The sequence below is a fragment of the Nomascus leucogenys genome, chromosome 3 (assembly GCF_006542625.1).
Source record: "Nomascus leucogenys isolate Asia chromosome 3, Asia_NLE_v1, whole genome shotgun sequence".
Classification (NCBI taxonomy): Eukaryota; Metazoa; Chordata; class Mammalia; order Primates; family Hylobatidae; genus Nomascus; species Nomascus leucogenys.
Window position 1 is genome coordinate 70542082 of NC_044383.1, and position 16367 is coordinate 70558448.

The 16367-nt window shown below is 37.5% G+C and overlaps 1 protein-coding gene across 1 annotated transcript in view; it reads left to right on the forward strand.

Annotated features, from left to right (window-relative positions):
* Positions 1–16113, forward strand: part of LOC100583910 (zinc finger protein 429) — a 34906-nt gene extending 18793 nt beyond the window's left edge. The window contains exons 2-5 of the mRNA XM_030809440.1: positions 4791–4917; positions 5725–5820; positions 11463–11558; positions 14458–16113. Of these exons, the coding sequence (XP_030665300.1) occupies positions 4791–4917; positions 5725–5820; positions 11463–11558; positions 14458–16088 (1950 nt within the window). The 3' untranslated portion in view covers positions 16089–16113. The remainder of the gene's footprint in view (positions 1–4790; positions 4918–5724; positions 5821–11462; positions 11559–14457) is intronic.
* Positions 16114–16367: the final 254 nt, after the last annotated feature.

The window sequence follows — 16367 nt, forward strand, 5'->3', positions numbered from 1 at the left end:
CAGCAAAGAATATGATACTTTAGTGTACAGAAGAGTTGTCTTCATTTGTATCAGAAGTTTTTGTGTTGTGACAAGAGTCCTGAGTGGAAGGGACTCTGTGCTGTGCCTGCTTTGTCTAATACTAATGATGAGCCCAGGGGGAGTAACATCAGCACTGATGGGACTTGTTTAAAACACCCATTTTGGATCCTTTTCATACCTGCAGAATCACATTATGTAGAATGGGGTCAAAATTACCAAGTGATTTATAAGCTCATTACAGCTTGAGGGGCAATGCTTGGCCAAGTGGTTATCAGCTGGGGTTTCTAATTAGAATTCCACAGTCAATTTGCAAAAATCTGTTTACTTGTGCCCTTTCAACAGGTTCTGTATAGAAGCATCCATGTTGTTTTAATTAAGTGCCTCATGTGGTTCTAAGGTGAGGCCAGAATCAAGTATGAAAGCTTCAAGACACGTTCATGAGAGTTGTTCCACCTTTGCACTAAAGGGTGGTTACAGGGCCTGTTCTGTTTGGGTTTGGTAGGGACAGGGCAGTGCGGTCCATACTGCCAATATTGTAGCAGAAACTGCTGTTTTCTGTGGCAGGGGAGGGCACCTGAGGACAGGAAAGAAGAAATGTATCTCCATGGAGCAGTGCATTGTTCTCTCTAAATGTCCTCTGTTATTAAGAACAGAAATGGGTGGACTTTTTTTGCAAGTCTTGGTTCTTCCGCCTGTGGGTGTGGTGGTAGCAGGTAAACAGGTGCTGCTGACATTTTAAAAGGCATATTCTCAAGATGCAGGTGTAATTTGTTTGGAGAATGTCATCTGAGCAGGAATTTCAGAGAAATTGGAAAAAAGAATAAATGGCAATTTTTCAGTTAATCATGTCCCAGATCAAGAGCTGTGTCCACTCTGCCTCCTGGACTGTCATGCATTTAGTACTTGCAAGCCTTTACTTCTCTACTTGTATTTTTCCTCCCTAATGAGTTTAACTACTTTTTAAAATTCTTATGATAGTCAAGGGTCTCTGAAAAATATTTCCTTCCTACATACCAGATCTTTCTCTACATTCTCTACATCATAGCTTTTTATATGCCATGCAGAATTCTCACCAAGATTATAAATTAATCTGCAATATTAAAAATGTTCCCTTGTGGCTGTGAAACATGAGGTGTGGGTACTCAAGGTTTCTATTGGGGAAAGGTGGGGGTCCTCAGTAAAGATGGAGAACATGTAATGTTGAGGTTCCATCTGTGTTCTTCATTGGCTTTATGCAGAACAGGATTTTAAAAATGCTTATTTAAACAGGATGGCATTTATTACCCAGAAAGTTCTAAAATACATATATATAAGGAGGTACCTGTTCTCTAGAGTGCTAAAAAAAGACTACTTTAAATCACTATTAAAAATTACAGAACACTTGGCCAGGCACAGTGGCTCACACCTGTAATCTTAACACTTTGGGAGGCCGCGGTGGGTGGATAACTTGAGGTCAGGAGTTCAAAACCAGTCTGACCAACATGGTGAAATCCCATCTCTACTAAAAATACAAAAATTAGCCGGGTATGGTGGCAGGTGCCTGTAATCCTAGCTACTGTGGAGGCTGAGGAAAGAGAATCGCTTGAACCCAGGAGGTGGAGGTTGCAGTGAGCAGATATCATGCCATTACACTCCAGCCTAGGGGACAGAGCGAGACTCTGTCTCAAAAAAAAAGGAAAAAAAAATTTACAGAACCCATGAGTTATCAGTATCTTAAACTTTGAATAAAACTGACTTTTCTTTATGGTTAAATTCAGACTGTAATTTACTTTTAGGTAGCAATATCACATCAGCGAGGCTATGTCTTTCTGTATGCACCAGCGCATCATAAAATTTGTCCTAGTGCAGTTGATGTTAGTGATTCACTTGGTTAAAGAACTCTCTGACAGACTATTTTACTATAGAGTTGATTATTTTTTCTTTATTAACTATCTTTATGCAGCTGATGCCATCACATTTAATCTGGCAGCTGCCCTTCTTCCATAGGTTTTCTTCACATATATCTGTCTTTGGAAAATGAAAGCTCTCATCTTTGTTTACAGGACAAAAAAACTGGGAAAAACACAGGTTCCTTCATTTACTGAATATTTGACAAAATAATCTTTTTGGACCAAAAACATTGGCATTACTGGTGAGCTTGTTAGAAATTCAGCAACTCAGACTTTATTCCAGATTTTCTGAAAAAATAATCTGCATTAACAAAATCTTCAGTTCATTGAACACATTAAAATGTGAGAGGTAAATTCTAACTCAACTTGTCTTTTTGATCTGAAAAATATACACAACTCATTCTGTAAGATGTAAACATAAATCAATGTACAAAACTCATAAGCATTCTTGTACACCAGTCACAGACAAACAGAGCCAAATCATGAGTGAACTCCCATTCACAATTGCTTCAAAGAGAATAAAATACCTAGGAATCCAACTTACAAGGGATGTGAAGGACCTCTTCAAGGAGAACTACAAACCACTGCTCAATGAAATAAAAGAGGATACAAACAAATGGAAGAACATTCCATGCTCATGGGTTGGAAGAATCAATATCATGAAAATGGCCATACTGCCCAAGGTAATTTATAGATTCAATGCCATCCCCATCAAGCTACCAATGACTTTCTTCACAGAATTGGAAAAAACTACTTTAAAGTTCATATGGAACCAAAAAAGAGCCCGCATCGCCAAGTCAATCCTAAGCCAAAAGAACAAAGCTGGAGGCATCACGCTACCTGACTTCAAACTATACTACAAGGCTACAGTAACCAAAACAGCATGGTACTGGTACCACAACAGAGACATAGATCAATGGAACAGAACAGAGCCCTCAGAAATGATGCCGCATATCTACAACTATCTGATCTTTGACAAACCTGACAGAAACAAGAAATGGGGAAAGGATTCCCTATTTAATAAATGGTGCTGGGAAAACTGGCTAGCCATATATAGAAAGCTGAAACTGGATCCCTTCCTTACACCTTATACAAAAATTAATTCAAGATGGTTAAAGACTTAAATGTTAGACCGAAAACCATTAAAATCCTACAAGAAAACCTAGGCAATACCATTCAGGACATAGGTGTGGGCAAGGACTTCATGTCTAAAACACCAAAAGCAATGGCAACAAAAGCGAAAATTGACAAATGGGATCTAATTAAACTAAAGAGCTTCTGCACAGCAAAAGAAACTACCATCAGAGTGAACAGGCAACCTACAGAATGGGAGAAAATTTTTGCAACCTACTCATCTGACAAAGGGCTAATATCCAGAATCTACAATGAACTCAAACAAATTTACAAGAAAAAAACAACCCCATCAAAAAGTGGGCGAAGGACATGAACAGACACTTCTCAAAAGAAGACATTTGTGCAGCCAAAAAACACATGAAAAAATGCTCATCATCACTGGCCATCAGGAAATGCAAATCAAAACCACAGTGAGATACCATCTCACACCAGTTAGAATGGCCACCATTAAAAAGTCAGGAAACGGCCGGGCGCGGTGGCTCACGCTTGTAATCCCAGCACTTTGGGAGGCCGAGGCGGGCGGATCACGAGGTCAGGAGGTCGAGACCACAGTGAAACCCCGTCTCTACTAAAAATACAAAAAATTAGCCGGGCGTGGTGGCGGGCGCCTGTAGTCCCAGCTACTCGGAGAGGCTGAGGCAGGAGAATGGTGTGAACCCGGGAGGCGGAGCTTGCAGTGAGCCGAGATCGCGCCACTGCACTCCAGCCTGGGCGACAGAGTGAGACTCCGTCTCAAAAAAAAAAAAAAAAAGTCAGGAAACAACAGGTGCTAGAGAGGATGTGGAGAAATAGGAACACTTTTACACTGTTGGTGGGACTGTAAACTAGTTCAACCATTGTGGAAGTCAGTATGGCAATTCCTCAGGGATCTAGAACTAGAAATACCATTTGACCCAGCCATCCCATTACTGGGTATATACCCAAAGGACTATAAATCATGCTGCTATAAAGACACATGCACACATATGTTTATTGCAGCACTATTCACAATAGCAAAAAGTTGGAACCAACCCAAATGTCCAACAACGATAGACTGGATTAAGAAAATGTGGCACATATACACCATGGAATACTATGCAGCCATAAAAAATGATGAGTTCATGTCCTTTGTAGGGACATGGATGAAACTGGAAAACATCATTCTCAGTAAACTATCGCAAGGACAAAAAAACAAACACCGCATGTTCTCACTCATAGGTGGGAATTGAACAATGAGAACTCATGGACACAGGAAGGGAAACATCACACTCCGGGGACTGTTGTGGGGTGGGGGGAGGGGGAAGGGACAGCATTAGGAGATATACCTAATGCTAAATGACGAGTTAATGGGTGCAGCAAAATAACATGGCACGTGGATACGTATGTAACAAACCTGCACATTGTGCACATGTACCCTAAAACCTAAAGTATAATAATAAAAAAAAAGATGTAAACATAGCACTCAAAAATGTATGTTTGTATTCATGCCCTTAATTTTATACTTTATCACTTACAAAAATGTCATGTGTGCACTGATGTTGTGGATCTTATGCCACTATTTTCTCAAAGTTAGAGAATAGAGAATATTTCTGTTTGTAAATTAGTTTATTGAATAATTTCAGTCACTCATATAAGTCAGAAGCAGTTCTTTTACCCTCTCATTTCACCTTGAATTAAATAAAAAATTCTACCCATGGGCACTTGGTAAGTATGTTTCTCTCTCTTTCTTTCTCTCTCCTTCTGTTTGTGTGTATGTGTGTGTTTCAGGGACCATTGACATTTACAGATGTGGCCATAGAATTCTCTCTGGAGGAGTGGCAGTGCCTGGACACAGCACAACAGAACTTATATAGAAATGTGATGTTAGAGAACTACAGAAACTTGGTCTTCCTAGGTGAGAATAACTTCAATACACCATTCCTAATATACCTTAAATGTTTCATTTCTCCTCTTTGTAGAATGTTTTTTGGTAATTGATGCTTTGCATAAATGAATTTCAGATTCCTGTTTTTAAAAAAAGTTTGGGGCCGGGCGTCGTGGCTCACGCCTGTAATCCCAGCACTTTGGGAGGCCGAGGCAGGCGGATCACGAGGTCAGGAGATTGAGACCATCCTGGCTAACACGGTGAAACCCCGTCTCTACTAAAAATACAAAAAATTAGCTGGGCACAGTGGCAGGCGCCTGTAGTCCCAGCTACTCAGGAGGTTGAGGCAGGAGAATGGTGTGAACCCGGGAGGCGGAGCTTGCAGTGAGCTGAGATAGTGCCACTGCAGTCTGGCCTGGGCAAAAGAGCGAGACTCCGTCTCAAAAAAAAAAGAAGAGTTTGGGGATTTGTTCATGTAGAAAAGAATTTCTTCAAGATGTTTTATCTTCACCTGAACTTTCCATATTCCTGAGCTGATTTGTATTATGTATTCTTGATTAGTGATAATTTCAGGAATTTAGCAGCCTAAAATATTGTTGCCCACACCTGAAAATCTAATTGTCACAATCGATTTTTTATTAAGTAGTACTGGGCAATGAAATTAAGAACCTAAAAATTTTAAATATTTTCTAAAGATTTAGAAATTTCTCTTGTAAATTGCTATTTGGGGATTAATTTACTGGAATATTCTATTACATCCTCTTTACTGAGCACATTACTAAATTGGTAATTACAGAATATAAGCAAGATTCATCTTCTTTATTTTTAATAAAACAGGTATTGCTGTTTCTAAGCCAGACCTAATCACCTGTCTAGAGAAAGAAAAAGAACCCTGCAATATAAAGCGACATGAAATGGTGGATGAACCCCCAGGTAGGTGAGAGTGAACACAACAGACAACACAGATGAGAGGTCCCAAGGCCTAAAAGAAAGCCAGTCCTTACAATGTGATTCGGGAAGCTATGTTTCAAAGAAAATATTTTCTGAAAAACTATGTTCTGAAAAACTTTCAGCCTGGCACAGTGGTTCACACCTGTAATCCCAGCACTTTGGGAGGCTGAGGTGGACGGATCACCTGAGGTCAGGAGTTTGAGACCAGCCTGGCCAACATCATGAAACTCCATCTCTACTAAAAATAGCAAAAGTTAGCTGGGTGTGATTGTCACATGCCTGCAATCCCAGCTTCTCAGGAGGCTGAGGCAGGAGAATCGCATGAACCTGGGAGGTGGAAGTTGCAGTGAGCTGAGATCGCGTCATTGCATTCCAGCCTGGGCAACAAGAGCGAAACTCCATCTCAAAAAAAAAAAAAAAACACCCGTCTTAGTGACTGCCGTACAGAGCAAAGTCCTGAAGAATATTCACTCTGTCGAAAAATAAAATGGGAATTAACAACTGCCAAAGCCCCTTGTGACAAGCCAACTAAAGGTGGACCCTAGTGCAGACCCTGCAGCCTTGTGACCAAGCTACACCCCCTCTCTACTACAAATCCATAGGGCATCCCAGCACCCTGGGGACCCAACAAAAGATCCTTACCTCTTGAGGCCAGTTTATAAAAAATTGAAGAGGTGTTTGCTTCTTCAAATTCACAGACACCAATGCAAAACTGTATTGTACCCATTGTTAATACCTCTGTTTTAATATAGCACTGGAAGTATGTGGCATAAATATTAGTCAAAAAAATAGAAAATAAGCTGGGCACGGTGGCTCATGCCTATAATCCCAGCACTTTGGGAGGCCAAGGCAGCTGGATCACCTGAGGTCAGGAGTTCCAGACCAGCCTCGCCAACTTGGCAAAACCCCGTCTTTACTAAAAAATACAAAAATTAGCTGAGCGTGGTGGCAGGAGCCTGTAATCCTAGCTACTTGGGAGACTGAGGCAGGGAGAATTGCTTGAACCCAGGAGGCAGAGGTCGCAGTGAGCCAAGTTCATGCTACTGCACTCCCCTCCAGCCTGGGTGATGGAGCGAGACTCTGTCTCAAAAAAAAAAAAAAAATAAAAAGACATTGAAGTTGAAGACAAGTAAAAAGTTGCTGTTTGTAGATTATGTAATCTTACATTTAAAAAACCATAAACAGTACATTAAAACCTGTCTAAAGTAATAAATGCCCTCAGTGTATTAGCAACATACAAAATTAACATACAAGTATAAGTTATGGTTCCATACACTTAAACTATTTGATAGAAGAGAGGAAGAAAACAATCTTATTTACAATAGCATTAGAATAATAAATTTCTGAAAACAAATAACCAAGGAGGTAAAAAGTATTTACAATTAAAAATATATCAATGAAAGAAATTTAAAAAGATGTAAATTTTAAAATGTTTTATATCTATGGATTGAAACAATATTTTGAAGTGCCATATTATTCAAAGTGATCTATAGATTCAATGAATTCCCAATGAAAATTTCAGTGTTTTTTTTTTTTCACAGAAATGCAGTTTTAAAATTTACATGAAACTACAATAAACTTTGAATAGCCAAAGCAATCTTGAGGAAAAAGAACAAAGCAAAAGAACATCATACTTTATAATGTCAAACTATATTTCAAGACTATAGTAATACAAACATAATGGAATGTGCAGAAAAATTAACAAAAAAACACTACTGGAACAGAAACCACTACTCTCAAACATTTTAGACATAATACGAAAAGAGAAACTAAAAAGTAGTTTAACAAAGAGTTTTTCAAAATTAGGCAGATACTTGTGTGTCCCCCAAAACAATGAAAAAGCAGTCAGATTATGCAGTATATTATATGCCATGAAGAGGGTTTTGGCTCTCACTGTAAGCTTGAACAAAGATCACTGAGGGGAAAGTAGAATCCTTAAAAAATATAAAAACATAGGTCGGGCACTGTGGCTCACGCTTGTAATCCCAGCACTTTGGGAGGCCGAGGCGGGTGGATCACGAGGTCAGGAGATCGAGACCACGGTGAAACCCCGTCTCTACTAAAAATACAAAAAATTAGCTGGGCGTGGTGGCGGGCGCCTATAGTCCCAGCTACTCGGAGAGGCTGAGGCAGGAGAATGGCGTGAACCCGGGAGGCGGAGCTTGCAGTGAGCCGAGATTGCGCCACTGCACTCCAGCCTGGGCGACAGAGTGAGACTCCATCTCAAAAAAAAAAAAAAAAATAATAAATATATATATATATACATATAAACGTAAGACAGAAGATGCCTGTATGTGAGAGGATTTTTTTTTTTTTTTTTTGGAGACGGGGGTCTCGCTTTGTCACCCAGGCTGGAGTGCAGTGGTGCAATCTTGGTTCACTGCAACCTCGGCCTCCCGGGTTCAAGTGATTCTCCTACCTCAGCCTCCCAAGTAGCTGGGACTACAGGCACGTGCCACCACACCTGGCTAATTTTGTATTTTTAGTAGAGACAGGGTTTCACCATGTTGGCCAGGCTGGTCTTGAACTCCTGACAGGTGATCTGCCTGCCTTGGCCTCTCAAAGTGCTAGGATTACAGGCATGATCCACCTTCCCTGGTCCAATTTTTTTTTTTTTCGTTTTTAAGTATTTGAGAAACATAACATTTTAAAGTAATGGCTCCATTCTTGTTTTCCACAATGAACATGGGTTTCATTTTCATTGCATTATCAACAGATTTGGTGTTTTTTAAAAAATTTACAGTTGCCATTCTTGATGTGAGGTGATTTTGGTTTTCATTGTGATTTTCATGCATATCTCTATAAATTAGTCATCTTGTGTTCTTCTTAAATGCTTTTTGTCCAGTTGTGTATCTTTTTTGATGAAAATTTAATTCAATTATTTTCCCATTTTAAAATCACATTATTCAACTTTATTGTTTAGTTTCAAGAGGTGTTTATATATTCTGAATATTAAATCATATCACATGTGATTTGCATACATTTTCATCCATTTCCTAAGAGACGTTTTCACTCTATTGAATGTTTATTCTGATTTCCCCAATTTTTTAGTGCAGTTAAATTTTTCTATTTTCTTTGTTGCTCATGCATTTAATATTGTATCTAAGAAAATGCGGCCAAGTCCAATGTCATGTGTTTCTTCTATATTTTTTTCTAAGGGATTTGTTAGTTGTTGTTGTTTTTTTTTAATATCCAAGTATTTTATTTAAAATGTTTTTTGTATATGGTTCAAGGAAAGGACCCAACTTTATTTTACCAGTGTCTCTTTTGTTTTTTTTCGATACAGAGTCTTGCTCTGTTGCCCAGGCTGGAGCGTACTGGTGCAGTCTCAGCTCACTGCAACCTCTGTCTCCCGGGTTCAAGCAATTCTCCTGCCTCAACGTCCCAAGTAGCTGGGATTACAGGTGTATGCCACCACACCTGGCTAATTTTTTTTTGTATTTTTAGTAGAGATGGGGTTTCGCCATGTTGGCTAGGCTATATTGATATTCAGTTTCCAATATTATTTTTTAAAGAGATTTTCTTTTCTCTATTGTGTGCTCATGGCAGTTTTGTGGAAGATCATACACAGAAGGGTTTATTTCTGTGCTGTGTATTCTATTCTTTCATCTTTCATCTGTCTTGTCAGTACCACATTGTTTTTGTTATTGTAGCTTTTAATATGTTTTGAAATCAAAAAGTATAATGCCTCTTTGTTCTTTTTCATGGGTGTTTGGCTATAGTTTATGATCAAATTTTACAATTTTAAACAATATTTCTGTAAAAAACTGTGCTATTGGGATTGTTTAGGGATTATATTAAATGTGTTTATCACTGTTATGTTGTATTGACATATTTGAAAAGATAAATTTTTGACCCCTAAGCAAGAAAATGTTGAAGAGCATGTTCTATTTTCATATATTTTTGGATTTTCCAGTTTTACTTTTGCTTTTAGTTCCTAGTTTTATTTAATTTTGGCCAGAAAACACAGTGTGTAATTTTGGTCTTTTAAAATTTATTTGTTGTTGTTTTGAGACAGGAGCTTACTCTGTCACCCAGGTTGGAGTACAGTGGCATGATTTTGGCTCAACGCAGCCTCAACCTCCTGGGCTCAAGTGATCCTTCCATCTCAGCTTCCTGAGTAGCTGAGACTGCAGACATGGACTACCATGTCTGGCTAGTGCAGTTTTTAATTATTTGTAGGGACAGGATTTCACTATGTTGCCCAGGCCTGGTCTCAAACTTCTGGCTCCAAGTGATCCTTCCACCTTGGTCTCTAATGTGTTGGGATTAAAGGCATAACCCACTGTACCCAGCCAATATTCCTAAATTTAGTAAGACTTGATTTGTGTCCTAACAGAATACACCAGGTGCTAATAAGGATATTTTGCTTTTGACTGGAGAGAATCTCTTGCTTTCAGCTGGAAAGTTGTTGTTGTTGTTGTTTTTTCTTTTTCTTTTTTTTGAGACAGAGTCTCACTCTGTCACCCAGGCTGGAGTGCAGTGGCGTGATCTCGGCTCACTGCAAGCTCCACCTTCCGGGTTCACACCATTCTCCTGCCTCAGCCTCCTGAGTAGCTGGGACTGCAGGCATCCACCACCACGCCTGGCTAATTTTTTGTGTTTTTTCTTTTTCTTTTTTTAGTAGAGACGGGGTTTCACCATGTTAGCCAGGATGGTCTCGATCTCCTTACCTTGTGAGTCACCCACCTCAGCCTCCCAAAGTGCTAGGATTACAGGCATGAGCCACCATGCCCGGCCTCAGCTGGAAAGTTTTGTTGGAGTCTGTTAAGCCTAGTTGTTCTATAATAATGGTTTGAATGTTTATGTTCTCCAAAGTGGCTGGCTCATTTCATTTTACATAATGTCATTGAGCTTTATCTTTATGGTTGTTAGAATATTTCCTGCTTTCTCAAACGTGGGTGATATTTTAGTATTATAAAAATACTAATTTCAAATTATATCTACTGAATAATTTGCTGACAGAAATTTGCAGTGGTTCACCCATTGGCTTTAGTAACAATGTTACAATAATAATGGGTGTGAAAATGACTCTTCATATGAATATACATGTGAAAGTTTGTATATGTGCTACATTGTATTTGATTAGTCTACTTTTTCACATTGATACTCATGCCAGTTTGTTTTAACTCTGTAGCTTTGTAATGTGTTTTGAAATCAAGAACTGTAATTGCTCCAACATTGTTCCTTTTTTAAAGATTGTTGGGTACTTTGTTGTCTGTCTCTTGATATTTCTTTTACTTTGGGGGTTGCTGTTTCTATTTCTTCAAAAGTGCAATGAGAAATTTGGAAAACATTGCATTAAATCTGTAAATTTACATTGAGTAGTATGAATATCTTCACACTCTTAGTTATTTAAACCTTTGAACTAAGCATGCTCAAGAGCTCAAGAGTGTGTTGCTTAATTACTTTTTTTTTTTTTTTTGAGATGGAGTCTCTCTGTCACCCAGGCTGGAGTGCAGTGGCATGATCTCGGCTCACTGTAACCTAATTCCTATATATTTGTGATTTTTTTAGTTTTTTCTATTGTTGTTGTATACTCTCATTCCGTTTTGGTCATAGAAAGTAATCCGTAAGATTTCAGTTTTAAAAAATTTGTTAAGACTTCTTTTTTAGCCTAACAGGTGATCTAGCAAGAAAAATTTTATATGAGCAATTGAGAAATGTGTGTATCCTGATGTTGTTTAGGAGTGTTCTCTATACCTCTGTTAGGAATAATAGTTTTATATTACCTTAAAGTCCTCTGTTCCCTTACTAATGTTCTCTCTTGTCTTATTATTACAGGAGGTGGGGTATTGAAATATCCTGTGCTAATTATATTGCTTTCTATGTGTTTCTTCAATTCTGTCAGTATTTGCTGCACATATGGGGAACCTCATGTGAGATACACACATGCACACAGACACACACATGTACAAATTTGGCATAGGTTTCCAGTGAATGAATCTAGTATTGTTTAATGTTGTTTTTTGTCTCTTTGGAGTTTTAACTTCAAGTACATTTTATAAAATATGAGTTTTTGAAATTAAGTATATTTTATATATAAAATATCACAGTAGCTTGTGTGATATTATTTTGACTTCTCTCATTTGGCTAATATTTACATGAAATTTCTATTTCCATTTTGCCACTTTCAGTCTTTTTTTATCATTAGATCTTCACTGACTTGTAGAAAGGCAAGGTGGATCTTGATTTTTAAAATTTTTCCTATAAATCCCTTTATTGAAAATATGTCTCTTGATTGGAAAGTTAAATTTATATATATTTAAATAATTTTCTGAAAGAAAAACACTAATGTTATTTTATTGTTTTATTTGATTTTTGTATCTTTGTCCATCATTTTCTCTTTCTGTTTTGCTTTGTATCTTTTTAATTTTTGTATTGATATATGCTTTCATTCTTTCTTTTTGTGTTTGTGTGTGTCTGTCTACACAGATGTGTTATTTGTGGTACCTTGGGTATTACCTAAAACCTCTCAACGATAAAACTATATTTTATTTTGGTAAAACATTAACTTCAGTTACATAAAAAATTCTTCCTCATTACATCGGCCCTCAACTTTGTTATTCATGTTACTAATTATCTTTTTATGTTGTATATTCATTAACAGATTTCTAGAATAATTTCTATGCTTTTATCTTTCTACTTTTAGATAATAATTTAAAATGTTTTGTGCACCATTATGATAATTCTAAGGAATAAAAATATTCTAAGGAATAATTCTAAGGAATAGAATAAAGAATTTTAAGGAATTTTTGTGTGTGTGCATATCATTCCCAGAAAGTTATGTATTTTTATATGATTGTGTTTTTTTCTTGTATCATGTTATTTTCAGCAGCAGGAACTCCTTTCAGCATCTTTGATATATAGGGTATATGTAGAGTATATACCGTGCCAATATATTTTCTCAGGATTTGATTATTTTGGAATGTGTTTTAATTTGGTAGGACAGTTTTGCTGACTGTATTATATTCACTTAACAGCTGTTTTTTCCCCCAGGACTTTGAGAATACCACACAGTTTACTTGTGACCTGCAATATTCTTGCTGACAAATTCACTGATTATTATATGAGACTATGCTTATAAGTGATACATCACTTTTGTCTTGCAGCTTCTAAGATTCTCTTGTCTGTGACTTTTACAATTGTGCTTATATATGTTTTGTTATAAATATCTTCTATGTGTATCCTACTTTGTTGAACTTCATTTTTATATTTTTTTACTTTTATAATTTTTCAGTTATTTTTTATTTTTTATCTCCACAATTTTGTTTTTATGATAATTTTAATATTTTTGTTATCCTCATTTTTCTGATTTTCAGTAGTAGATTATATTCCTATTTTACTCATTTAGTATTCAATTTATCTTAAATTTTAAAAATTGATCTCTACATCTCTATTTTTTAATGGTTTTGCTTTCTAAAAATTTTATAAATTTTTTGATGGGGCCTAATATTTTGTATACATTGTAATCTTTGATTGAGATTTGGACATTTAAAAAAAGCTATCTCTCACAATCTTGATAATGCAGCTTTGTCCTGGCATAGTCTGAAATCAGTTGTCTTGGTTAGAGATTCTGGCAGTCTCTCAAATATGTGGTTAGGATGTGTCTTGTCTGAAACTTTGTTTTTATTTTTTAAAGAATTGTATTCATGTATCATCCTAATAGTCAGTAATCACTTGCTACACCTGTTCCTGTCTGTGGTACTGCAGTCACTCCACTCCTGTGACATTTACCTTTGGTCTCAGAAGACTCAAACTGTCATTGCAAAGTATACCACCATTTATTTATTTATTTATTTATTTTTCTTTCTTTTCTTTCTTCCTTTCTTCCTTTCCTTTCCTTTCCTTTTTTTTTTTTTTTTTTTTTTTTTTGACATAGTTTTGCTCTGTTGCCCAGGCTGGAGTGCAGTGGTACGGTCTCAGCTCACTGCAACCTCTGCTTTCTGGGTTCAAGTGATTCTCCTGCCCCAGCCTTCTGAGTAGCTGGGATTATAGGTGCCTGCCATCATGCCCAGCAATTTTTTCTGTTTTTAGTAGAGACAAGGATTCACCATGTTGGCCAGGCTGGTTTTGAACTCCTGACTTAATGATCTGCCCGCCTTGGCCTCCCAAAATGCTGGGATTACAGGCATGAGCCACCACGCCTGACCAAAGTATACCACCATTTCTTTCAGCAGTTTATGTTATGGGAAGCTAAATCCAGCATCTGGTAATATCCTAGAAGCAGAAATAAAGATGTGTGTGCCTGTATATTTCTTGTCTTTTAAAAACAAAACCGGGAGTTGGCAATTTACTTCCAAAGGCACTGTGTTTTATTGGGGAACAGGAAGAGCTGTGTTGGGTAAATGTAACAGAAATGTTTTTCATTCTCTGTGACTCTTTGCCTTGTACTCACCTGGGGCATTGCACACATATAACTTACTGATAAATTATCCACAAATATATTTTGGTTCGTATGTCTTTGTTACATTTATATGTTTATGAAGAAATTAGAATCTGGTATTTTGCTATGCTGTGTTGCTTATGTAGTTTGTATAACTTTGGAGGTTTTGTTTGTGACATATATATATCTGAGTCTAGTAAGTGAAGTAATTTGTTGTTTTAATTTTATTTTAGTTGTGTGTTCTCATTTTGCTGAAGACTTTCGGCCAGAGCAAGACATAAAAGATTCTTTCGAAAAAGTGACGCTGAGGAGATATGATAAACGTGGACATGAGAACTTACAATTAAGAAAAGGCTATAAAACTGTAGGTGATTGTAAGCTATACAAAGTAGGTTATAATGGACTTAACCAATGTTTGACACTTACCCAGAGCAAAATGTATCACTGTGATATATATGTAAAAGTCTTTTATGCATTTTCAAATGCAGATAGATATAAGAGAAGACATACTGGAAAGAAACCTTTCCAGTGTAAAAAATGTGGCAAATCATTTTGCATGCTTTCACAACTAACTCAACATAAGAAAATTCATATTAGAGAGAATACCTACAGATGTAAAGAATTTGGCAATGCCTTTAATCAGTCCTCAGCCCTTACTAACCATAAGAGAATTTATGTTGGTGAGAAACACTACAGATGTGAAGAATGTGGCAAAGCATTTAACCACTGCTCAACCCTTACTAACCATAAGAGAATTCATACTGGAGAGAAACCCTACAAATGTAAAGAATGTGGCAAAGCCTTTAGCAGGTACTCAACCCTTAGTACCCATAAGAGAATTCATACTGAAGAGAAACCCTACAAATGTGATGAATGTGGCAAAGCCTTTAACCGGTCCTCAACCCTTACTAGCCATAAGAGAATACATACTGGAGAGAAACCCTACAAATGTGAAGAATGTGGCAAAGCCTTTAACTGGTCTTCAACTCTTACTAAACATAAGGTAATTCATACTGGAGAGAAGCCCTACAAATGTGAAGAATGTGGCAAAGCTTTTAACCAGTCTTCAAGACTTACTCGACATAAAAAAATTCATACTGGAGAGAAACCCTACGAATTTGAAGAATGTGGCAGAGTTTTTACCTGTTCTTCAATACTTACTCAAGACAAGAAAATTCATACTGAAAAGAAACCCTACAATTGTGAAGAATGTGGCAAAGTTTTTACCTGTTCTTCTACACTTACTAGACATAAGAGAATTCATACTGAAGAGAAACCCTATAAATGTAACGAATGTGGCAAAGCTTTTAACCGGTCCTCACACCTTACTAGTCATAGGAGAATTCATACTGGAGAGAAACCCTACAAATGTGAAGAATGTGGCAAAGCCTTTAAGCAGTCCTCAAACCTTAACAGTCATAAAAAAATTCATACTGGAGAGAAACCCTACAAATGTGAAGAATGTGGCAAAGCTTTTATCTTGTCCTCAAGACTTACTCAACATAAGAAAATTCATACTGGAGAGAAACCCTACAAATGTGAACAATGTGACAAAGCCTTTAAGCAGTCCTCAAACCTTAGTAGTCATAAGAAAATTCATACTGGAGAGAAACCCTACAAATGTGAAGAATGTGGCAAAGCTTTTAATCGGTCCTCAAGACTTACTCAACATAAGAAAATTCATACTAGAGAGAAACCTTACAAATGTGAAGAATGTGCCAAAGCTTTTAACCGGTCTTCAAGACTTACTCAACATAAGAAAATCCATAGGCTGGGCGTGGTTTCTCATGCCTGTAATCCCAGCACTTTGGGAGGCCGAGGCAGGCGGATCACGAGGTCAGGAGATCGAGACCATCCTGGCTAACATGGTGAAACCCCGTCTCTACTAAAAATACAAAAAAAAAAATTAGCCAGTCATGGTGGTGGGCACCTGTAGTCCCAGCTACTCAGGAGGCTGAGGCAGGAGAATGGCCCGAACCCAGGAGGTGGAGCTTGCAGTGAGCCAAGATCACACCACTGCACTCCAGCCTGGGTGACAGAGCCAGACTCCATTTCAAAAAAGAAAAAGAAAAGAAAATTCATAGGCCTGGTGTGGTGGCTCACGCCTGTAATCCCAGCACTTTGGGAGGCCGAGGCAGGTGGA